Here is a 23530-nt window from a genome sequence, read left to right on the forward strand (position 1 = left end):
GACTGTACTGTGACATAAAGTTAACTTTTGGCCAGGCATGGTGGCTCACACATGTAATCCCAGCACTTCGGAAGGCTGAGGTGGGAGGATCGCTTAAGCCTGGCAGTTTGAGACCAGTCAGGGCAAAATAGTGAGACTCATCTCTGCAAAAAGAAAAAGAAAGAAAGATAGATAGATAGATAGATAGATAGATAGATAGATAGATAGATAGATAGATAGATAGATAAATAAGCCAGGTATGGTGGTGCATCCCTGTAGTCCTAGCCACTTGGAAGGCTGAGGTGGGAGGATCACTTAAGCCCAGGAGTTTGAGGCTGCAGTGAGCCATGATCATGCCACTGCACTCCAGCTTGGGCAACAAAATGAGACCCTGTCTCAAACAAAATAAATAAATAAAGTTAACTATCACTAATACATCTTCTGTTCTGTGATAAAGAGATAAGACTGAACAACTTATTTAACTTCTCTGAGGTGATCTTTAAAATGGGTTTAAAACACCTACACAGGATTGTTTGCTCATTCCTTCATTCAGCAGTCATTCATACCAATCAATGTAAACTGTGTTGTATACACCAAGACATTCATATGTGACACAATCTTTGCCCTTGACTAGCAGACAGTGAGATGAGATGTCTCCAGAGTTTGGTATAGGACCTGGGACAGAGCCAATGCTTGAGAAATCTTGGTTGCCTTCCCCTTATTCATGGAATGGGTAAGGCGCAGCTCTGAGAACAACCATCCTCATATACTAGGTTCCTTCACTTCACCCAAAGAGACCATTCATCCTTCAGTAGAAATAACTCTTTGAATCTTCCAGATTCAAAGAAAACACCATACCATGGGATTTGGCAGGTAAGGGAGAAGATAAAGTCTTTCCACATTTCTGTGAATGAGTGCAATGCTTTGTCTTTAAGGACAATACAGCAAGAGGCTTCAATGTTTCCTCTTAAGCCCCAGTATGCATGGCAACCAGACATTCCACAGACTTTGATTATAAAATGGAAGCATTGTCATCACTGGCCATCAGAGAAATGCAAATCAAAACCACAATGAGATACCATCTCATATCAGTTAGAATGGCAATCATTAAAAAGTCAGGAAACAACAGATGCTGGAGAGGATGTGGAGAAATAGGAACACTTTTACACTGTTGGTGGGACTGTAAACTAGTTCAACCATTATGGAAAACAGTATGGCAATTCCTCAAGGATCTAGAACTAGAAGTACCATATGACCCAGCCATCCCATTAGTGGGTATATACCCAAAGGATTATAAATCATGCTGCTATAAAGACACATGCACACGTTCATGTTCATTGCGGCACTATTCACAGTAGCAAAGACTTGGAATCAACCCAAATGTCCATCAGTGACAGACTGGATTAAGAAAATGTGGCACGTATACACCATGGAATACTATGCAGCCGTAAAAAAGGATGAGTTTATGTCCTTTGTAGGGACATGGATGCAGCCGGAAACCATTATTCTCAGCAAACTATCTCAAGAACAGAAAACCAAACACCGCATGTTCTCACTCATAGGTGGGAACTGAACAATGAGATCACTTGAACTCGGGAAGGGGAACATCACACACCAGGGCCTATTATGGGGAGGGAGGGGGGGGGGGGGAGGGATTGCATTGGGAGTTATACCTGATGTAAAGGACGAGTTGATGGGTGCTGACGAGTTGATGGGTGCAGCACACCAACATGGCATAAGTATACATATGTAACAAACCTGCACATTATGCACATGTACCCTAGAACTTAAAGTATAATAATAATAATAAAAGAAACTATTCCAAAAATAAAAAAAATAAAAAAATAAAATGGAAGCATCAACTCAAATATGAGAAGACACTTGGCAACTTAAAATCTATTATAGTTTCATAAATCAGAGTCTTTGAATATTCCCAACTATTAACATTTTTCAGAGATTTAAGTCTTAAATAAACTTAAAGCAATTCAAGAGCTTCACATAATGTTACATCTCACTGGTCTATAATAAAGGTCTCTGAAGAATCACAAAATTTACTTTTCTAGAAATGGCAACTGCTTAATGATGGTATTGCAAGGCAATTTACCCACAGCCTCCTGGAAAATTGACTTTCCTCTCTCTGTCTTTTCATTTGTAAGCAGAAGGGCATAAAGAGTCAAATATTTGCCACATTAAAACTATTTACTTTCCATTATTTTCTTTCTATAAAAACTATAAAATACATTGTGGACCTTCCAACCCTTTTGCAAGATTTCTCAGATATTTTCAATGTAAGACAAAGACTAAAACAAATCCAGAAAGATGCATATTTGTTTTCTCTAGTATAATCCGACTGATTCCATTCTTCAAACTTGAAATTGTGTACTTGACTAAGAAAAAACAAAAAACAACTCACCAATTGCATTTGCCAAGCCTCCTGGTTTATAGAGCTGTGGGGAGTCAGGAAGATGAGCCCAGCAAGACACAGGTCATCTAGCGATATGAGAAGTTAAAAAAGAGAAGAAAAACAATCATTTTCTACAAAGTAGACATCGAAACGCCTGCAAATCACACAGGTATATGACCATCTAAATATGACCATACACAGAAACTCAGATTTCCAAGAATTTTTCCTCGTATGTTTCTTGGCAAAAGTGAATCATAGGAGAAATCTTTTTTTTTTTTTTTTAACTAAAAAACAATCACTTGTTCATTTAACAAATACCTACTGAGTGCCTATCATGTACCCAGAACTGTGGTTATAGGTGTGATACTGACAGACACAGTCTCTACTGGTCTAGGATCTTACAGCCGCCCAGTGGGGAACACATCAGTCAGCAGGCAGTTCTAGAATAGTGTGGCAAGTGACGTGATGGAGGTAACCCAAGAGCTATGAGAGACAGTACCTGGAAGGACACCTAACCCAGATTTGGGCTTCCTTGGATGTAGATATCTTCAAATTGAGATCTAGAAAATAACAAGTTAGCTAAGGGAAGATACTACATGTTTTGAGGATGACGGAGGAGGTCCCGTGTGAAATGGAATAACATGTACAAAAGCCTGTAGCAACAGTGATCATAGAGAGTTGAAAGTATTGAAGACAGTTCCATTTAGCTGGACTTTCCCACACCAGGAAGTGGATACAATTCTAATATTGCCACCAACATTGGCTTACATCCTTGGATGTGAAGGGGAGAGATGGGGGCAGGACACAGTCACACTAAGAGTCATACTTTGGGCAGCCTTGCCTGCAGGGGACCACTGAACCGTATGTATTACACCCATATAAAATTGTCCCAGTCTAAAGGAACCTATACCTATGTAGGGGTATTTCAAGGTCCTTTGAGAGGAGCTACTGGTAAGTTTGTGCCTATTCAAATACTTTTCATTTTAAGCATACTAGGTTGGCAGGAGGGGCATCTACTGAAAATTGGACTGTGAAGAAAGAGCATGGCCTGTGGAGTCAGAAACACTGAGTTCTACCCCAGGTTCAGGCCCTGTGGGTTGTCACACCTGACACATCCCATTCACTCACTCACTCATTCATGTATTCAAATATTGAGAGGCCCTTCTATGTACCATAAACTGGCAGGAGCTTGTAACAGAAGGCGCTATGGTTCGGCTGTGTCCTCACCCAAAATCTCATCTTGAACTATAATCCCCATAATCCCCGTGTGTCAAACGCAGGGCCAGGTGGAGGTCACTGGATCATGGGAGTGGTTTCCCCCATGCTGTTCTCATGGTAGTGAGTGAGTCTCACAAGACCTGATGGTTTTATAAGCGTCTGGCATTTCCCCTGCTTGCACTCACTTGGTCCTGCAACCCTATGAAGAAGGTGCCTGCTTCTCCTTTGCTTTCTGCCATGATTGTAAGTTTCCTGAGGGCTCCCCAGTCATGAGGAATTGTGAGTCAATTAAACCTCTTTCCTTTATAAATTACCCAGTCTCAGGTATTTCTTCATAGCAGTGTGAGAACAGACTAATATAGAAGGATAAAGTAAAGTCCTCACCCTTAAGGAACTCAAGAGTCTAAGGAGGGCGGAGCAAGCAAATATGCAGAAGATTGCATCACCCTGTATTAAGCACGATGCTGAAAAGAAGCATTGAATGCCATGACAGTCCACAAAGGAAGGGACAAAAGCAGGCTCTCTTGTGATGAAGGTGCCTGAGCAGAGCCTGAGATGATGAGCAGCCTGGTGGAGAAGCAGGGAAAGGTCATCCCCAGCAGATGGAGCTGCAGATGAAAAGGAACAGAGTGGCGGTAGAGCAGGGAGTAGCTCAGTGTGGCTGGCATGAAGGGTGAGGATGGGATGGGGGGAGAGAGGTTTCTGTTGTAACCCATGTCAGATGATGACAAGCCTCGAATGATCATGTTACAGTATTTGCATGAGGTGGTGGAGGAAGAGGGGTCCAGGATAGCTCCAGGCAGGGTGACTGAAGGGAAGGGGTCCCATTAGCCAGCACAGAAAAGGAGATTGAATGTGGAGCTGAAACAGGTAAGTGTAAGGTGCCTGTGAAAAATTCAAGTGCAATACCATTGGAAGTATGTAGATATGTAATTCTACAGGTCAGGACTGTATAGAGATTTAAGAGTACCCACATATAGATGATCACTGAAGCCACATTGGGGGTGATATTGCCCAGAGAGAGAGAGTGTACTGTAAGAAGAGAAGAGGTCCAACCAAGAACAGAGCCCCAGAAAGTGCTTAAAGGGCAGAAGGAGGAAATGGAACCTATCAAAGGGACCAAAAAGGAACTAGTTGAGATGTAGGAGGAAAGCCCTGAGAATCAAGGAAGACGTGAGTTTCAAGAAGGCTGGGGGGACTGAGTACTTTGGTCAAAGGCAGCTGAGGAGTCAGGTAGGATCCAGACAGACCTTATCCACTGGATTGGATAATTTAGAAGTTGCTGCTGAATATGGCCAGAGTGGATTCCAGGGAACGGTGGTGAAGTCAGGCAGCAGGGAGGGATAATGAACATGAGGAGACACAGAGGAGCCACCATGAACATACACAGGTTTTATACAAAACATAGCTAGGAAGAAAAGACAGTTTGGTAGCTGAGGTGGAACTTAGGGTCTAAGGACAGTTCCAGGAAGGGATGGTGGGTGGATTGAAAATATATGGAGGCTGGGCATGGTGGCTCACACCTGTAATCCCAGCATTTTGGGAGGCCAAGGCAGGTGGATCACTTGAGGTTGGGAGTTCGAGACCAGCCTGGCCAACATGATGAAACCCCATCTCTACTAAAAACACAAAAATTATCCAGGCATGGTGGCACGTGCCTGTAATCCCAGCTACTCGGGAGGCTGAGGCAGGAGAATTGCTTGAACCTGGGAGGCGGTGGTTGCAGTGAGCTGAGATTGCGCCATTGCACTCTAGCCTGGGCAACAAAGCAAGACTCCATCTCAAAAATAAAAAAAGAAAAAAGAAAAGAAAAGAAAAGAAAAGAAAAGAAAAGAAAAGAAAAGAAAAGAAAAGAAAAGAAAGAAAGAAAGAAAGAAAGAAAGAAAGAAAGAAAGAAAGAAAGAAAATGTATGCAGAACAGTTGCATACTGTAAAACTGCATGCAAACCTTAGTTACTAGTTAATAATGCCCTCTGATACACCCAGCAGCAGCCTGGTTTGAATGTGACAATGTGACATAAGTGTGATGGTGAGCAAGGGAGCCATCAGCCCGAGAAGGAAAATAAGGAGAGTAAAGACATTTTTTCTTTCTCCTGTCTGTAATTTTCAGTTAATTCCTTGTCCACAGAACATTGGTGTTTTGCTCTCTGTTCTCCCCTTACTTGGACTCTTTTCAACAGTTGATGAGCTTCAAACTCATTTCCTTTGTGGTGATTAGACCTAAAAAGTGGCCTTCTTCAAGTGGCAATGAGACGCCCCAGCATTAACACTCTGAAATATCACAGAAATTATCAGAAACTGAAGAAGCTCTGGTTGGAAAATCTGGGAGTGAGGAAGAAAACTGAGAGAGGAAAGGCAGGGAGGGGAGGGGTGGAGGAAGGGCTGAGAGAAGAGGTCACTATAAACTAGAAGGAGGAAGAATAGAGGAGGGAAGGAAAAGAAAGAGGGGATAGGAAGGAAGAGAGGAGAGGGGAGGGAGGGAGAGGAGAAACAGAAAAGAGGGAAGAGATGGGAAGAAGCATGGGGAGAGGGAGAAGGGAGAGGTCACCTTAAGTTGGAGAGAAAAGGATGGGTGAGCATATGATAAAGGAGAAGAAAGAGAAAGAGGAAAGGAAGGAAGGCAGGGGAAAGGGAGAGATGGGATAGGTCAGGTTAAACTAGGGAAGTGTCTGAATTAATATTCCAGGAAGAGATGCTGGATGGATTGAAAATGTCTCAAGAACAATTGCACATTGTGAAACTGCATACAAACCTCAGTTACGAGCTATTACACTCAGCAGCAGGAAGCAAGAGAGGCAGAAAAGAGAGGTGGGATAGGTCAGGTCAAACTAGAGAAGTGTCTGAGTTAAAACTACATTTTTAAGAAATGCAGTTTGGGCCAGGCACGGTGGCTGCTGCCTGTAATCCCAGCACTTTGGGAAGCCGAGGCAGGTGGATCACTTGAGGGCAGGAGTTTGAGACCAGCCTGGACAACATGGTGAAACCCCGTCTCTACTAAATATACAAAAAATTAGCCAGGCATGGTGGTGTGCACCTGTAATCCCAGCTACTCGGGAAGGGGGTTGAGGTGAGAGAATCGCTGGAACCCAGGAGGTGGAGGTTGCAGTGAGCCAAGATTGTGCTACTGCATCCCAACCTAGGCAACAGAGCAAGAGTCTGTGAGAAAGAAAAGAAAAGAAAAGAAAAGAAAAGAAAAGAAAAGAAAAGAAAAGAAAAGAAAAGAAAGAAAGAAAGAGAGAGAGAAAGAGAGAGAGAGAGGAAGGAAGGAAGGAAGGAAGGAAGGAAGGAAGGAAGGAAGGAAGGAAGGAAGGAAGGAAGGAAAGAAATGCAGTTTTATTCTACTCAGGTATTTCTCCTCATTTACTCAACAAATTGCAGAGTATGCACTCTGGGCCAGGGACTGTGTTTGACCCTGTGATCATTACTATCTTCCTGCACCTGCTTACAGAAGAGAGGCAAGGTCGAGCCTGTCTGCAGGCATTCATTTCCAAGGGCAGGAGGTATGTGCAATGACTGCAGCAAGCATAAGCTCCAAGAGACATCTCACCAGCCCATGACGGCCATGCAAGTTTCCTTGACAGGAAGCCTTCAGTTCTGAGAGCTGAAGGGTATGTATCCCTAGACACAGAGGCTGGGCTATGACAGAACAGCCCTGGAAGAGGGGCCCCTGCAAGGGGCAGGACAATGACAGGCCATCAGGCCTCAGGAGTGCCCAGAGCATCCATGAGAGCAAGGACAACAGATTAAGATGGAAAAGTAAATAAAAACCACATTTAAAAGGGCTGGTGTGCCACGTTAAGGATCTGGGACTTACCTTAAGGTCTAGAAAGGTTTTAAACATGGGAGTATCATAACTGTCTTTACATTTTTAAAAGATCATTCTGAAAAACAAAGACTGCAAACAAATGTTGAACCCTGGTTAATGATAATGCAGGTTTGAATTACTTAGGAAGACATCAGTTTACTGATATCAGCAATTTACTTTGAAATGCATAAAAAATAATAAGACTGATACCTGAATAGAGAGAAGGATGGTTGGCTAAATATATAATAAAGAAAATATAATAAAATGGCAATGGTGAAATCTAAGTGGTGGTCATATGGGAGAGAGTTCACTATAAAATTATCTCAACTTTATGTTTGAAAACTTTCATAATGAAAATACTGATAAAAGAAATGAAATAATTATATGAAAAATAGACCTGCATTCTTACGTTTATTACAGCACTATTCACAATAGCAAAGATTTGGAATCAACCTAAGTGTCCATTAACAGATGAATGGATAAAGTAAATGTGGTAAAATATATACAATGAAACACTATTCATCCATAAAAATGAATGAAATCATGTATGTTGCAGTAACATGGATGGAACTGAAGCCACTATCTTAAGTAAAACAACTCAAACAAAAAGTCAAATACTGCATTTTCTCACTTAAAAGTGGAAGCTAAATAATGTGTACACATGGACATAGAACATGGAATAATAGACGTTGGAGACTCGGAAGGGCGGGAGGGGGTGAGGTATAAGAAATTACATAATGAATACAATGTGCAAAGCACAGACTTCACCACTATGCAATATATCCATGTAACCAAACTGCACTTATACCCTTAAATTTATACAAATTAAAAAAATTCTGAGACATTACATCATTATGGCTGCTACATGATTAAAGCTCCATTAAAGGGTGGGAGAGCTAATTAGGGGGTTGTTGCAGTAACTGAGGCAAGAGCTGATCATGGTCCAGACAGTAAGTAAGGGATGTGAATTCAAGAGAGATTTAGAAAATGAAATCAACAGCTTCGGCGATTAGATAGACATAGAGGGAAGAATAAATTAATATCCCTGTTTACCTGCCCTAGACAGAAACCAATTAAGAGTTTAGATGAGGATGGTCAATCGGGTTTGGGGTGAGAAGAATTCATGAGAGACCCACTAAGAACTTGGAATCACTGAAGTCCCCTTCGGCTGGCCTCTGACAGCGGATTCTCACCAGGAGACTCCAGGCTCTAGCTCTTCACTTTCGTAGTCTGTTCTCGAAGTCAGTGGGCTTCAGCCCCTTGGGTGACCTGAGGACGGGAGAGGGGAGAGAAGTCATCACTGCCCAGCATCTTCAGTGGCCCCAAACCAGAGCCAAGGCTGGGTTGCTTCACCCACTGCCCTGACCTCCTTGTCCTCCCTCAGAGCCCTCTGAAGGCAGCTGTACCTCTTCTTTTGGAAATGGAAGTGTTCTGTTTTGTTGTGTGTGTACGTGTGTGTGTGTGTGTGTGTGTGTGTGTGTTTTTAGAATAAAATTGTTTTGAATCAGCCACTTCAAATTGCTTCATCTACAGTCAGCTTTGATTTATCTGCTTTCAGTCAGAAAACAGATTGCTCTGGAAGACTCAGTCACAATAAGGCAAAAATAAGCTTTGCTCAAGGATCTCAAGCTGCCTCTCCCGAGAGCAGATGCTGGCCGGCCTGATGGTTCTCTGAAAGGCAGCCTCACTCACTGGGTAACTCCTTCCTCCCTCTCTCCCTCCCTCCCTCCACCTGCATATACGCTGGCTGCAATTTTAGCTCATTTCCTACAGCTTTGTCCCGGAGAGTTAGCAAGCCGCCCTTAGTGCTTCTTCCCACCCTAGGAAGGACGGTTGTCAGAGGACCTATTTCCATTTCAATAATTACTGTTGTGATTCATGTCTGGATTCTTGGCTCTGGCACCTCCACAGTCATTTAAAATTGAACCTTAAACCCTAAATCTCTTACCTTGTCAAGGCTTGGAGCTTCCTGAATATTCGTGAGGAACTGAACAGAATATGAGAGCCTGCTTCTCCCCCTGTCAGGCTATGGAGATGCTATTACCATTTGGTATCTGAACCTAAGGAGGAGACTCCAGGCTCTGCTTCAGGTGGGAACATGGGAGAATGGGTTGATAACCGTCACTTTTCTAGAATAAAGCCAACACACACCTCCCAATGCATGTACAAACTCATTATGGCATTTAAGCTTTTTTAAGAAGGAGACCTCACTTGAGAACCAGACAGTATCTACTCTTTTAGTCCTGGAGGTTTCTCCCTCACCTGGTCCTTAAGCATTAGATAGGGAGTCGAATACACCTGAATTTATATCCCAGCTCCACTACGCACCTGTGAGCCTTAATTTCCCCACAGCTAAAACAAGGAGGGTGTTCACATTGGAGGTCTTTTTGAGACATCAGATCCTGTAGACGGCACCAGGCCAGTGCCTGCATCCTTGTTTGTGCTCCGCATTCAATGGCTGTGACTACCCAGGTGTGGAGAATGTCATTTTCCAACATGAGTACACGTTTTACACATCAATTGTGTAGCTGAACACCACAGAATGTATTTTATTTTATTCCATTAAAAAATGCTTTTAGTGTTTTGTTTTCATTTCCTTTGTATCAATAAAACTTCACTGATTTCAGCTACTTCTCTTTCAGAGAGACAGAGAGAACATATTATAAAAACAAAGAAATATGCTCCTTTTCCAGCATTTTTATCATCTTTAGGACTCTCCCAAGAATCCTATCCAAGTTTCTAGTCTCTCCTTAGCTGAAAAGGATAGTCTTGCAAATATGATCACTGCTGAGGACCCTTGTAGAATATTTCACAGGACAACGATTCCTGTGTGCTAAGGGGGGCTGTTTGGTGGGTTATGGAGGGACATTCTTTGTTTTGTTTGCTTTGGCTTTGTTCATATGTTTAAATTCTTGGGTCCCCAAGGCCACACTTCATCTCTGCATCCTGTGTCCTGGGTCTGCCCTCCAGCAGGGACCGTAGCTCCTGCGGGCTGTGCGAGGACACTGTCGGAAAAGCCACCAGGTGACTGAGCTGATGCCTGGCTAACAGTGAAGGGCAGGTAGAGCTATGGAACAGAATATAGGAGGGGCGTGTGGAGAGAGGATAAAAGAATACAATTTAAAATCATTAAGACTTCCTCTATCCCAGGCACAATGCCAAGGTTTTTGTTCATGAACTTTCTCTGTATTTTTCCCAATCTCATAATAAAAACTTCCTTTACAGAGAGGGAAACTAACAGAGTTTGAGTCATTTTCTCCAGGGGAGCCAGTTAGTGAGTAGCAGAGCTGAGAGCTGAACCCAATAGCTTATTGAAGAGCCCCAGATCTTGCCTATGATGGGGTCTGTTTCTCTGAGGAAGCAAACTTCTTAGAACCCACAGGCCTGCAGAGCTGAGTAAGACAGACGCTGTTTAATGGGAGCCACGTGGAGTTCTCCTCCTGCACCTGGACCTAGTAGAAATCAGACTGGGTAATAAATGGGTGGGACGTGGAACTCTCCTCAGCCTCACAGTTTCAGGGGGAGGAGGGAGCAGGAGCACCTGGAGGCCCCTGCCTTGAAAGTGAGTATGAAGAGAGTGCTGGAAGGGGCAGCATCTTTCCTCCTTTTACCTAACAGACCTGATTCTTTAAAAATATTCGAGGTCATGGCTGAACTTGAAACTGGTGATCTGGAGAGAGAACAGCCTTAGATTTGGACTTGAGGTTGGACTCTGAAGAGGGGACTGGGCTCTTCCTCCCCAGGATGTTTGAGGCTCTTAGCTCAGGGTAGGCTAGAAGTTTCCAGTTTCACCATGATGGGTCCAGGTCAGGCTCCTGCCAGACCTGGGGGACTGGGGGAGCCATGGGTTCCTGGGTTATGAAGCTGAGGGGCCCTGTGTCCTAAGAGGTTGGGTGCTTGAGGCCCGGGGCCCCTCTGCCTTTTGCTTTGTCTCTCTTTCTACTACCTCTCATTACCACTACTACCCAGAACAGAGTTGGATATAGGAAGGGCCCTCCTCCTCATTCCTGTGATGGGGATCAGGCTGTGGATGTAGAAGGCTCCTCCTATCTGACTCATGCCTCGGCATTTCCCTGGCTCTGCAGGGCCAGCAAGGCCTCCAGCACTGTGTCAGGCCTCCGAGGATTATTCTACCTGCCCTGACATTCCGTGATGCTGCCTCCAACAGAAGGTCCTAGGAACAGCCAAAGTGTTGCAGTCACTTGAGGGAGACTGAAGCCTATCCTCCTTTTTCAGTGCCTGCTATGATGAAGTGGGTGGAGTGGGGTATCCTTTCCAATGAGTGTGCAGCATCGGTCTCTCTGCAGCAGGCCATGGCATGGTGGTGGCCATTCCTGCTAGAGCTGTTGACAGTCATGCCCACCTGGGCTGGGGACGAGCTACTCAACATCTGCATGAATGCCAAACACCACAAGAGAGTGCCCGGCCCAGAAGACAAGCTCTATGAGGAGGTACAGTGGCCAGACCTGGGGATGGGACGGGGAAGATCAGGGAAGGGACACAAATGCCAAGATGGTCTCCAAACCTCATCAACCCTGATCATTTGGTTCCTGGGGTTGGGAGTTGAGCAAAGACAACTAGATGGAAAGAGACTATGCCTTTTTGAGACCATAAGAGCCAAGTGATTCAAAGTTCCCATTTCTGAGCTGCTCCAGCCACTGGGAAAGCCGGGGCAGATGGTGATCCCAGAGGTCCATTGTTGACTTGGCATAGATGAAAACAAGCCTTCCTGCCAACAGGTCCTGGGGAAACATACAACGTATGTAACCCCTCCCCAAGCTCCTAAAGGCAATTGCCAGGGATGTGGGAGGAAGAACACAGCTGGCATTTTGCCTATGAGACCCTCCCCACTCAATGCAACCCCAGATTCCCCTAGGTCTCGCTGGGGCTCTTCTACCTGCTTTGCCCTAAGAGGTTTCTGCTGCCTCTCAGGAGCTGAGAGCCCAGAAGTTGTGTTCCTAGAGGACTGTAGCAGCCTGTGGCAGGGGGTCAGTGTGCAGGTGCCTCTGCCCTTTGGGTAAACATTGAGAGATTATCAGGGTTCCTCTTATGTAGGGGCTTACCAGATAAAGGCATCCCACTTGCTCAGGCCTTCTCCTAAGGGACATTTTCATTTCAGCGCCCTTCTTCCCTAGACACCCGGCAATCCTTGCCCCTTATGCCTGGGCCTTTTGTTTCTTCGTCTGCCTTCAGTGCATCCCCTGGAAGGACAATGCCTGCTGCACCCTCACGACAAGCTGGGAAGCTCATCTGGATGTGTCCCCACTCTACAACTTCAGCCTGTTTCACTGTGGACTGCTGATGCCTGGCTGTCGGAAGCACTTCATCCAGGCCATCTGCTTCTATGAGTGCTCCCCAAACCTGGGGCCCTGGATCCAGCCAGTGGGAAGCCTGGGGTGGGAGGTAGGAGGCAGATCTGTGCAATGCTCTGTTATTATATTAACAGCCAGAGCTTTCACCCTATCTTACGCTGATGCCTCCAGGATGCTAGCAGGAACAGGAGGTGTTATCTCCCTATGGACAGGAGCAGACCCAGAGGCCCCTGCTGGAGAACCACATGGGGGAGACTGTTTTGACAACAGTGGGATGCAGGGCTATCACCACAGAAGGTTTGGTGGAGTTAGACAGACCTGAGCCTCAGTCTCATGTTCTGTCCCTACCAGCTGTATAGCCCGGGACAAACTATTAAATCTCTTAGCCTCATTGGTATTATTTGTAAAATAATACTTAGAGACTTTATAGAAGATGATGTACGTATGGTAGCTGGCACAAATACCACTGTAGCTATTAGTAATCTTCACATCTCTGCTATTAATGTTCTTATCTCTGGCTATGACTGCACCCAGGAGGCCCCGAGTGGGCAGGGAGAGCGAGTCGTGAATGCACCGCTGTGCCAGGAGGACTGTGAGGAGTGGTGGGAAGACTGTCACTTGTCTTACACATGCAAATCCAACTGGCGTGGCGGCTGGGACTGGAGTCAGGGTGAGTGGTGCTGACAACGCCTTGGTGGGGAAGCAGGACCCTTGGTGGTCCCCACAAGGGTGCAGGTGCAGAGGCTAGGGATGAGGGAGTAGGAGGTAAGCTGTCCCTCCTCCATCCCCTGCAGGGAAGAACCGCTGCCCCAAAGGGGCCCAGTGCCTCCCTTTCTCCCATTACTTCCCCACCCCAGCTGACCTGTGTGAGAAGACTTGGAGCAATTCCTTCAAGGCCAGCCCTGAGCGACGGAACAGTGGGCGGTGTCTCCAGAAGTGGTTTGAGCCTGCTCAGGGCAACCCCAATGTGGCCGTGGCCCGCCTCTTCGCCAGCTCTGCCCCATCCTGGGAACTATCCTGCACCCTCATGGTCTGCTCCGTGTTCCTGCCGTTCCTTTCCTGAGAGCCCTTCTTCTCCAACCCACATTCCTGCACGTCCGCCAACTGTGGGTCAGGCCAGGCCACAGCCTACCTCCTTCCTCAGGCCCTCCCCTAAAAGCAGTGGCATGGGCTAGGGACTGGGTGGGACTGCAGTTCCCAGCCCATGCCACTGCTTTTAGGGGAGGGCCTGAGGAAGGAAGTGGCCACTGAGGCTTCAGCCGCTGGTGCCTGAGCCCTGCACATTTGGCCTGAGGCCCCCTCCACTGCTCTGCTCTGCCTTAGCTGGCCTGGGAGGCAGCTGGGGGCTGGAAGTACCAAGGTGACTGGCCCCCTCCTGCCTTGAGGGATGGGAGATTTCAAGGGGCTCGAGGACTTTTCCCATCCAGTGCACGCCTACCCCTTTCTATGACAGAGCTCATGGTGGCAGACCTGGCCTCCCGTCCTCCGATGGTGTCTCCAATAAATCGGCACTCAACCGCTCCTCTGCTTGACTTCCTCTGTCTTAGCTTTACGAGCAGGGACCTAGCATGCACACAGCGGCAAGCGGTTTGCCCACTGCGCTGAAGCCTCAGAGTTAGGTTGTTACTTGCCTAACAATTATTACCCTCTTACTATCTGCCACACATCCTCACAACACCTCTCTGATGGGAGTACTTTCAATGCCTCTTTTTTTGCAACAAGCGACACCCCATACAAAGGACCCAAAGCCAGGGCGAGAGGGATGGGGCCACCCAGAGCATCAGCTCTATTTTGGCTGCCAAAATTAAAGCTGCTATCTCGACTGCCTTCAGGGTTCCCTCTTCCTTTTAACCCATTCATTTTACCCCAGAATCACAGCACACTGGTCTAAAATTTTGGAAACCCAAGTTCTAATCTGGCCTCTTTGCTTTCTATATGACTTTTGGCAACTCCTGTGATCTTCATTAAGACTGCCTTGGTTTCTCTCTCTGCTGAAAGGAATGAGTTAGTTGGATTTAACTTATGAAAAAGAAGAAAAAGGAAAAAGCTAGCAACCTTGTTTGCCAGGAGATAGTGTGTGCTCCTCAGATGGTACGCCACAACCTCAAGAATGAAGTGTTAGAACTGCACCAGGCATGGGGTCCTGACCTCGCACCCCGGCTGTAAGTGGACAAGCAGCTGACCTGCCCACCCAGCCCCTTCTGGAGCCTGGAGTTGGGCGGCTTCCCAGCAGTAGATGATGCTTTCCCCCACAACATTTTCTTTGACAAAGAGAGGGTTCTAGCATGGCTGCACTTGATTTGACTGGCTTTTCTGACAACTGTTCATTCTTGTCAGACACCAGCCAGCCTCGCTTTTTGCTTAAACTCGGCCTTCATTCCTTCTGCACCGGCCTCACAGCCTCATCCACTGAGCAGACCTTGTCTCAGGGGAGGCACTGGAGTCACAAAACCAACAAAGAGCGTCCTTCCAAGTGCGGCCCTCAGTGTCTAGAGTAGTAGATGACAGCTGCAGTGGGGACAAAGCTGGTCATAGGAAATCTGAAAGAAAGGGGCTGGGTGGGGGTCTCTGAGAAGGCCTCACAAAGGGGTGAGGCTGGAGCCCCAAAGAAAGAGGGCAGCTCACTGAGAACAGAAGGGAAGTGCTAGTCAAAACCCAGTGGAGGCCCCAAGGTATGAGCCAGATGAAGCAGGACCTTCAATTGCTCTTAAATTAATAGCTTGTGGCTTCAAAAATACATATGAATGTATCAAAAATCTCTTAAAGAGCTTAAAAAATTGAAAATCTCTTGAAAACTGAGGTGTCTGTGGGTGTGTGGTTGATAATAAAGCTGAGAGGTTAATGCTCTTTTTAAAGTGTTTTTAAATATAAGGAATTGCCAAAGGAAGGTTAAAATTGGAGTGGACAAAACAAGTAGTCTGGAAGCCCTAATAACTTGATACTTATTGATCACTTACCTTGCACCCAGGATCTCTGAGAAGTACATAATATATATTAGCTCATTTGATCCTCACAAAACCCTTATTATCCTTGTATTATAATATCCTCATTTTTTACTCTTCTCATTTTTCAGATTGGGACATAAATATAAGTAGGTTTGAAACCAGCTAAGTCTGAGCCCACAGTTCCAGCTCACGGGCTTACACTGAACAGCCTGGTCTGTAGTTGAGTGGAACTGACGTGGATTTGGGAGTGGTGGGAGAGAGGGAGGGATGGCTGGTGGCAAGTCACAGTCAGGAAAGAGACTGAATTCTCCCACTTCATGGGATTAGGAGTCATAACCCACAGGTCACATTTGACAGTTTAAAAGTAAAAAGGCTTCCAAGTTAACTCACCTAGGGTAGGCCTTGTGATTCATGGTGACATCCTTTCCCTGAAAAATAATCTTATTGTGAGTTCCCAAATTGTTCGCATACTGCTTAATGTGTAGCCTACCGACATTGAAAAGGGTGCTGATTTTTTTTCTTTCTTTCTTTTTTTTGAGACAGAGTCTCGTTCTGTCGCCCAGGCTGGAGTGCAATGGCACAATCTCAGCTCACTGCAACCTCCGCCTCCCAGGTTCTAGCGATTTTCCTGCCTCAACCTCCTTAGTAGCTGGGACTACAGGGACCCACCACCATACCCAGCTAATTTTTGTATTTTTAGTAGAGATGGGGTTTCACCATATTGGCCAAGCTGGTCTCCATCTCCTGACCTTGTGATCCACCTGCCTCGGCCTCCCAAAGTGCAGGGATTACAGGTGTGAGCCACAGCGCCCGGCCAAGAGTGCTGATTTAAATTTACATATTAAAGTTTTATTGATTGTCTTCCACATAGACATTTTAGCTTGTATGTTGCAATCTGTATCCAATAATTGTAACCTCTATATTGTACCCTCCAATGAAAAAGGACAACTTCAGGATGCGAAATCTCCTCCCTTCTCCTAAACTTTCCTATAAAAAGCCTTCCAACATGTAACACTCCAGAAGACTCCCAACTTTGTTAGTGTGTCTTCCTGGGTCAGTATTCACATTTGGCTTCCAATAAACCTTTGTAAATTATTTCTGCTTCCAACAAACCTTTGCAAATTGTTACAAATAGCCTTAATTTTGGTCAACAGGAGGAGTGATGGGTTGTAAGCAATGGAGTAGAACTGTCAGATTTGCAGTTAGATTGTGTGTTTTAATCAGAGTGATCCATGCACATGGCTCACACACATCGGCCAAAGGATTTCTAATGCAAAGCGAGAGAGCAGCTGTCAGTTCACCCATCCACCAGGTTCCTACCCTAGGAGCACCCCTTCTAACCATTTCTGGGTTTAGCTATGAAAAAGTTACAAAATGTGACTTACCTTTTCTGCCAGACGTTCAGGCTATGTTTTTGCTCTCTGTTCTGTTTGAGTTTCTCAACTTAATCCTCCAATCTTTTTAATTCCGGCAATCCACTTTTAATTTCCAGGATACTTTTTTATTTCGTTTTTTTTTTTTTTTCCACAGCCTGCTGTTTTTTGTTTCATGGATGTAATATCTTCTCAAATGTCACTGAAGATCTAATTAGAATGTTTTTAAGCTTGTTTTGAGTCTCTGAATGACCTGTTTCCTCCAAGGTCAATCTGTTCTGTTTCCTTGATTTTCTCCTACATGCTGCTGGTTCTCTCTGAGTCTGGTGGCTTTGACTGTCTATCTTTGGCTGTCATATTTAAGAATGAGGAGCTGAGTTGATTTTATAGTGAGCTATTTTAGGTTTCCTCCATGGTTTTATATAAGGATCTTCATTTCCCCTAAATAGCAGCACTGCTGCTATTTGTAACAATTTGTAAAGGTTTATTGGTATGTGGGAAGAGCTTGTTGAGAGAAAGACCTTGCTTCAGAGTGTGAAAATTAATGAAGATACCCAAATAAGAACAAGCAAAGGCTATTCGTTCAGAGCTTGCAAGGAAGTCAGCTACTATCACTTGCATTTTGCCAGAGACTCAAGGCAAGGAGGGGAGTGGGAAAGTTTTAGAGTGGATAAAAGGGAAGGCTTCGGCTAGGGATGGTGGCTCACACCTGTAATCCCAGCACTTTGAGAGGCTGAGGTGAGCAGATCACAAGGTCAGGAGATCAAGACCATCCTGGCCAACATGGTGAAACCCTGTCTCTACTAAAAATACAAAAAAATTAGCTTGGTGTTGTGGCGGGTACCTGTTATCCCAGCTACTTGGGAGGCTGAGGCAGGAGAATCACTTGAACCCGGGAGGCAGAGGTTGCGGTGAGCTGAGATCGCACCATTGCACTCCAGCTTGGGTGACAGTGCGAGCCTCCATCTCAAAAAAAAAAAAAAGGGAAGGCTTTAAGTCTGCTAGGCTCAGAGGCTGTGCAGGGGCAGCTGTAGGCAGGCTAACTGGAAATGGGCATCCTATGTGTTTGGTTCAGGGAACATACTTAGCTTTTTCTGATTGGTCCTAAGTTGTAAATGGAGCCAAAAATAAGAAAGCTGGCTATTAATAAAAAATTCTTGACCATGTTGGGTCAATTGTGACAGGGATTATTCTTTGGCTCCCTACACTGCATCTTCCTGAAGGTAAGATCCCTTACCAAGTGCAGTTAATAGGTTGGCTTCTTGGGCTACTAGTGGATCAGAATCCTGTTTTATATACAGCTAACCATTGTTCATTTGTAGATTCAGTCTTTCAATCCCAGGGACAAAAATTAGGGAACAGTTATTAATCGACTCCTGGCTGTTTGGGGCTACCGCAGGGCTGATGGTTCGGCTTTCTAGGCTAATTGCTAGAGAGAGAGTTCTGATGTCCTACAAGTCTGACTTGCAAGATAGTAGGATGGCTTCTGGGCTGGTTACTATAGATAATGGGTTAGAGTTCTATTGTTATATGTGGTCTGGTCATTGTCCATCTGTGTATTTAGTCTCTTGAGACCAAGTTAGCAGGAGCTATATTGGGGTGTGGAGCCTTTGCATGGCAGAATAGGGATGGTTCTCTCTGGGATGCTAACAACCATATATCAAATTTCAGCACTGTCCAATTAGCTGGGCGTGGTGGTGCCATGCACCTGTAGTCCCAGCTGCTTGAGGGGCTGAGGCAGGAGGACTTCTTGAATTTGGGAGGTTGGGGTTGCAATGAGCCAAGATTGCACCACTGCACTCCAGCCTGGGTGATAGAGTGAGACTCTATCTTAAAAAAAAACAAAAACAAAAACAAAACCCAACTTCAGCACTATCCGGAATTTCATTTAATTTTTTAGAGAAGGTTATTCTACCCCAGGGGCTAAAGTTGGGTTACCTGAGCACTAGATTTGGGCAGAGGACATGTGGACCAGTGGTGTGTAAAGACTTTCTTGCTCTGCCCCCAATGCCTGCCAACTCTGGGCCCAGAGCCTCTCAGAGTTTCTGCCTGATGAATCAGCTCCTTCGTCCACTACAGCTGCCGCCTCCAATTTCTCTGGCCTTCTTGTTTCCTTTGATGTGCTCTCATGTGCTTCCTGTCTTCTAAATATTTGTTGAAATCTCTTGTTCGCTGATGGTTTCCTTCACATGCTCTTGATAAAGGAACATGGAAATAATCATTTTAGTGGAATAGCAGGTATTCATTCAACTCTCTGTAACCAGAAGCTGTAGATTTATTAAAGACTCAACAGTTGTTTAAACAGTAGATTGAAAGACAGCCAAATGGAAGACAAGGAGGATGAGGACAATATATAGAATGAACTTGCAGGAAAGAAAGAAAATCAGAAGGCAGGTGCTAGAAACCTAATTGTGAGCAACCTTCTAGAAGGCATGAAGCCAGGCTACAGTAGAGGCAGTGGATACAAGAGGGGCAGATTCGGGAAATATTAGAGGATAGAACCAATAGAAGCTTAGAGCATATTTTTGCATAAAGTACCACAAAATAGGTAAAAGATGTTAGGGACGGAGAACTATCCCAAAGAAACCAGCAGCCTTGGATAACTGTACTCTGATGCTTCCATTTATAAGAGGAACTTTCCCCACTTTGGATTGTACTAGGTCTTGGTAGCAGGGAGCTACTAGAGGGTGTTCCTTCTCCTGGAGGCAACCCAGTCACTTTTGATGATGTGGGAACATCACACCCTATTCAAGTCCTTCCTCAGAGACAATGGGAAGTCCTGGGTGGCAAATAAAAAAACAAAGCAAAGTGGCCCTCTTGTATGCTGCCCTTGCTTTAAGATTCTTTCTGAGTAACTTTCCTCGGTAAGATGCCTTACCAGGCACAGGAGTTGCTGCAGCCTGACAGTCATGCACAGAGATCTTGTTCCTAGACCGCCTCTGCTGCCTGACGGAGGAGCGCTGAGCACCCCTGCCATTCCTCTCCCACCCCACCCCCACTGACCTCCTCCACAAAAATGACTGCTTCCTCCATTGCTTCCCAATGTCCTATTGCTTTCGCTGTTGGAAGACCCAGAAATGAAGATTATTTCTAGGCTGGTGTTGGAAGCTAAGCTACAAATGGGAGCTAAGCTACAAGGATGCAAAGGCATATGAATGATACAATGGACTTTGGAGACTAGGGGATAAGGAGGAAAGGTCAGATCACTTTCCCCAGCTCCAGCCCTTGAGATAGCTCAAGCCCTTTTGTGTCCACTCCCTTCTTGCATCCCCAGGGGACACTTTTCCTGCCAACAACACCAGTCTCCCATTTTTTGTTTTCCCTCCTACTCTGTTTTCCTTACATCCATCCTCAGATTTACTCTCCCACAGAATCAGAAACCACTTTCAATAGTGCTTTTGCCACAAATGAGCCAAATAGAAACATCTGGAGGGCCAGGCGTGGTGGCTAATGCATGTAATCCTAGCACTTTGGGAGGCCGAGGTGGGTGGATCACCTGAGGTCGGGAGTTCAAGACCAGCCTGACAAACATGGAGAAATCTCGTCTTCACTAAAAATACAAAATTAGCCAGGCGTGGTGGCACATGCCTGCAATCCCAGCTACTAGGGAGGCTGAGGCAGGAGAATCCCTTGAACCTGGGGGGCAGAGGTTGTGGTAAGCCGAGATCCCATCATTGCACTCTAGCCTGGGCAACAAGAGCAAAACTCCGTCTCAAAAAAAAAGAAAGAAAGAAAAAGAAAAAAGAAAAAAAGAAACATCTGGAGGAGAAGAGAGGATTTCCCAGTGAGGAGGAGCTGATGATGGGCTCTGAGATGCTGGCAGGATGTCAGCAAGGAGTTGTCCATCAGACAATTGACCCACAGTGCAGGAGAGAGGTGTGGGCTACAGATAAAAATCCTGGACTCACTTTCCTAGAAGTGTGGAAGTAGATGAGTTCTCTAAGGAAACTAAAGAGATAAAAAGGAGAAGCTTGTGGAGAGTCTCTCTGACTCACCTACAGTCAAGGAAGTGACAAGGAATGGAGCTAGTAAAGACACAGAGATGCAGAAGCCGGGTAGAAAGGATGGAAGGGAGCTGCATCTCTGAGGGGCAGTGTCAAATCCGAAGTTGCCCACTACATGTTAATTAACTCATAATTACTACGTTCTTACTCGATGCTGGAAAATGCTCATCCTGGGAATTGAAAGACTGAATATACAAATGAACAATGACCAGGCAATGTACAAACCAGGACTCTGACCCACAACCTGTAACAGCCAGCCCAGGAAGCCAACTTACTATCCACAGTATCCATTCCAGGAAGCCAAAGAATAACCCCTATAACAATTGACCCAAAATGATCAGGAATTGATTAATAACTTCCAGCTTTCCTATTTCAGCTCCTGCTTTTAACTTAGGACCAACTGGGGAAAGCTAAATATGCCCCCTCACCAATCACATGGAACGCCCTGCTTCTAGTGAGCTGCTGATGTGGTTTGGACATTTGTCTCCAGCTAAGTCTCATGTTGAATTGTAATCCCCAGTGCTGGAGGTGGGGCCTGGTGGGAGGTGTTTAGATCATGGAGGCAGATCCCTCATGACTTGGTGCTGTCTTCATGATAATGAGTTTTCATGAGATTTGGTCATTTGAAAGTGTGTGGCACCCCCACGCCTCCACTCCCAATTCTCTTGCTGCTACTTTTGCCACATAATGTGGTTGCTTCCCATTTGTTTTGTGCCTTGACTGGAAGTTTCCTGAGGCCTCGCAGAAGTCGATGCTGCAATGCTTCCTGTACAGCCTGCAGAACTGTGACCCAATTAAACCTATTATATATTTTATATATAATCCAGTCTCAGGTATTTCTTTATAGCAATGCAAGAATAGACTAATACAACTGCCTACAGCTTGCCCCTTCCCACAGTCTTTGATCTGGGCAGATCTGAAGCCTTCTCTTTTATTTACTCTAAAACTTTCCCACTCCCCTGCTTGCCTTGAGTCTCTGGCAAAATGTAAATAATGGTGGTGGACTCCCTTGTAAGCTCTGAATTGGTAGCTTTTGCTTGTTCTCATATGGATGGTCTTCATTTATTTCCACAAGATAGGATAGCAAAGAAGACAAACATCATTCCTGGCCACGAGGACCTTATACTGTGATAAGAAATACGTTAAAGATATAAGCAGATGATTAAAATTAAAAGAACTACAAATAAGATGATTCTTAGGAAAGAAGCATACAGGGGCCCAGAGAGAGTTGAAGAGGTGGCTAATTTAGATGAGATAGATACATAAAAGGAATAGGAAGCCTGAGAAAACATTTTGAAGATTGGGGCGCATGTTTGTAGGATAAATGGAAAGTGCTAGTGAGGTGAAGTTCAAAACAGGGCAGAAGAGCTGAGGGCACGATTTCAAAGGGGTTAGGAGACCCAGCATTGAACACAAAGATTATTGGAGGTTTGATACTCTTTCCACTGTGATGGGAGAAGAAAGAAAATGTTTAAAAGTGATTTCAGAATCAAAATGTTTCAAATGTAACCTTTGACTCAATTAACATTGAAGCTTGCCACCTGCTGTGAGTTTAGAAGCTCATATCTGTGGGCCAGTGGTAACATTCTGGGCAGTGTGTCACATGGGCAACTGCTCCTCACGTCCAGCTTCCCAAATTCACAACCTGGGCAGCTTGTCTGTTCCCAGCCATGTAGTGAATGTAAAATGTCCAAAGAATCAAAATCCACCCAAGGTTGACAATGCAGAGTTTTTCTCAGCCCTTTGCTGGACTCACAGCAGGGGTGCCCCATCTGCTCAGCCTACTGAGCTCAGCCCTTTGCAGGAGGGAGCATGTGAGTGAGCAAGTGCAGGATCTGGCTGCCCACTCCGAGCACTGACACAGGAGCAAGCTCCATGTGAGGCCCACGGCCAGACCAGGCATGTGGCCTCAAGGTGAAAATGGCATCACCCAGACAAGGGTGTCTATGACCCCAAAGCCCTAGAGAGGGTGTCAGTGTGATCATTAGCTCTTTTGGCTCTGCTGTCCGCAACCCAATGGATGGCATCATGTTAGCAGCTCAGTTGGTCCCTGGCCCCGTCACATGGGTTGGCTGCCCTCTACCGGCAAGGGCAAAGTGCCAGTGTGACAGCCTTTCTGGGTACCCACACTCAGTGGGTCTGGAACTCTTGTCCAGTGTCCAAGAAGAATGAGGTCATGCTGACAATTGAAGGCTGATGAGGGTGGAAAATGCTATTGAGTGTCGGAACAGCTCTCAGCAGAGAGAGGATGCCGTCAGGTGGTTTCTCTCTCTCCTTGTGTGGCTGGGTCCAGGGCTTTTTATGGACTCAGAATGTGGAGTGGATGCTGATTGGTTTGTGAGTATGCAAAAAAGGTTAAAGTGAAGACACCACTCAAAGGTGGGCACAACAGTGTAGAAAATCAATTAGGACAGGGTAGGTAAAGGTAAAATAGGCAAAGGATGGGGATCAATCAGAGGAAAGTGCACCAAATGGGAAGACAGGTTCTCA

General features: G+C 45.5%; 1 protein-coding gene and 1 long non-coding RNA gene across 2 annotated transcripts in view; one reads left to right on the top strand and one right to left on the bottom strand.

The window, feature by feature from the left end:
- LOC119626592 (uncharacterized) overlaps nt 1-18516 on the bottom strand; it is a 124425-nt gene extending 105909 nt beyond the window's left edge. Inside the window, exons 1-4 of the long non-coding RNA XR_012094422.1 lie at nt 17049-18516; nt 16054-16091; nt 8600-8675; nt 2393-2469 (exon numbers count right to left, since the gene is read on the bottom strand). This is a non-coding gene — a long non-coding RNA (uncharacterized lncRNA). The remainder of the gene's footprint in view (nt 1-2392; nt 2470-8599; nt 8676-16053; nt 16092-17048) is intronic.
- On the top strand, nt 10954-14325 carry IZUMO1R (IZUMO1 receptor, JUNO). The gene is made up of 4 exons (XM_008020551.3): nt 10954-11857; nt 12600-12809; nt 13253-13388; nt 13513-14325. Exons 1-4 carry the CDS (start codon nt 11651-11653, stop codon nt 13779-13781), a joined length of 822 nt encoding a protein of 273 aa, XP_008018742.1. The 5' UTR covers nt 10954-11650; the 3' UTR covers nt 13782-14325.
- Nucleotides 18517-23530: the final 5014 nt, after the last annotated feature.

This window comes from Chlorocebus sabaeus, chromosome 1 (genome assembly GCF_047675955.1).
Source record: "Chlorocebus sabaeus isolate Y175 chromosome 1, mChlSab1.0.hap1, whole genome shotgun sequence".
NCBI classification, from domain to species: Eukaryota; Metazoa; Chordata; class Mammalia; order Primates; family Cercopithecidae; genus Chlorocebus; species Chlorocebus sabaeus.

What these genes read in the sequence shown, in the direction of transcription:
- IZUMO1R (XM_008020551.3), top strand. Translation starts at nt 11,651, where the DNA reads ATGATGAAGTGGGTGGAGTGGGGTATCCTTTCCAATGAGTGTGCAGCA. An exon ending in TGGGAAGCCTGGGGTGGGAG is followed by an intron (nt 12,810 to 13,252) that starts GTAGGAGGCAGA and finishes GACTGCACCCAG; the next exon opens with GAGGCCCCGAGTGGGCAGGG. An exon ending in CGGCTGGGACTGGAGTCAGG is followed by an intron (nt 13,389 to 13,512) that starts GTGAGTGGTGCT and finishes CATCCCCTGCAG; the next exon opens with GGAAGAACCGCTGCCCCAAA.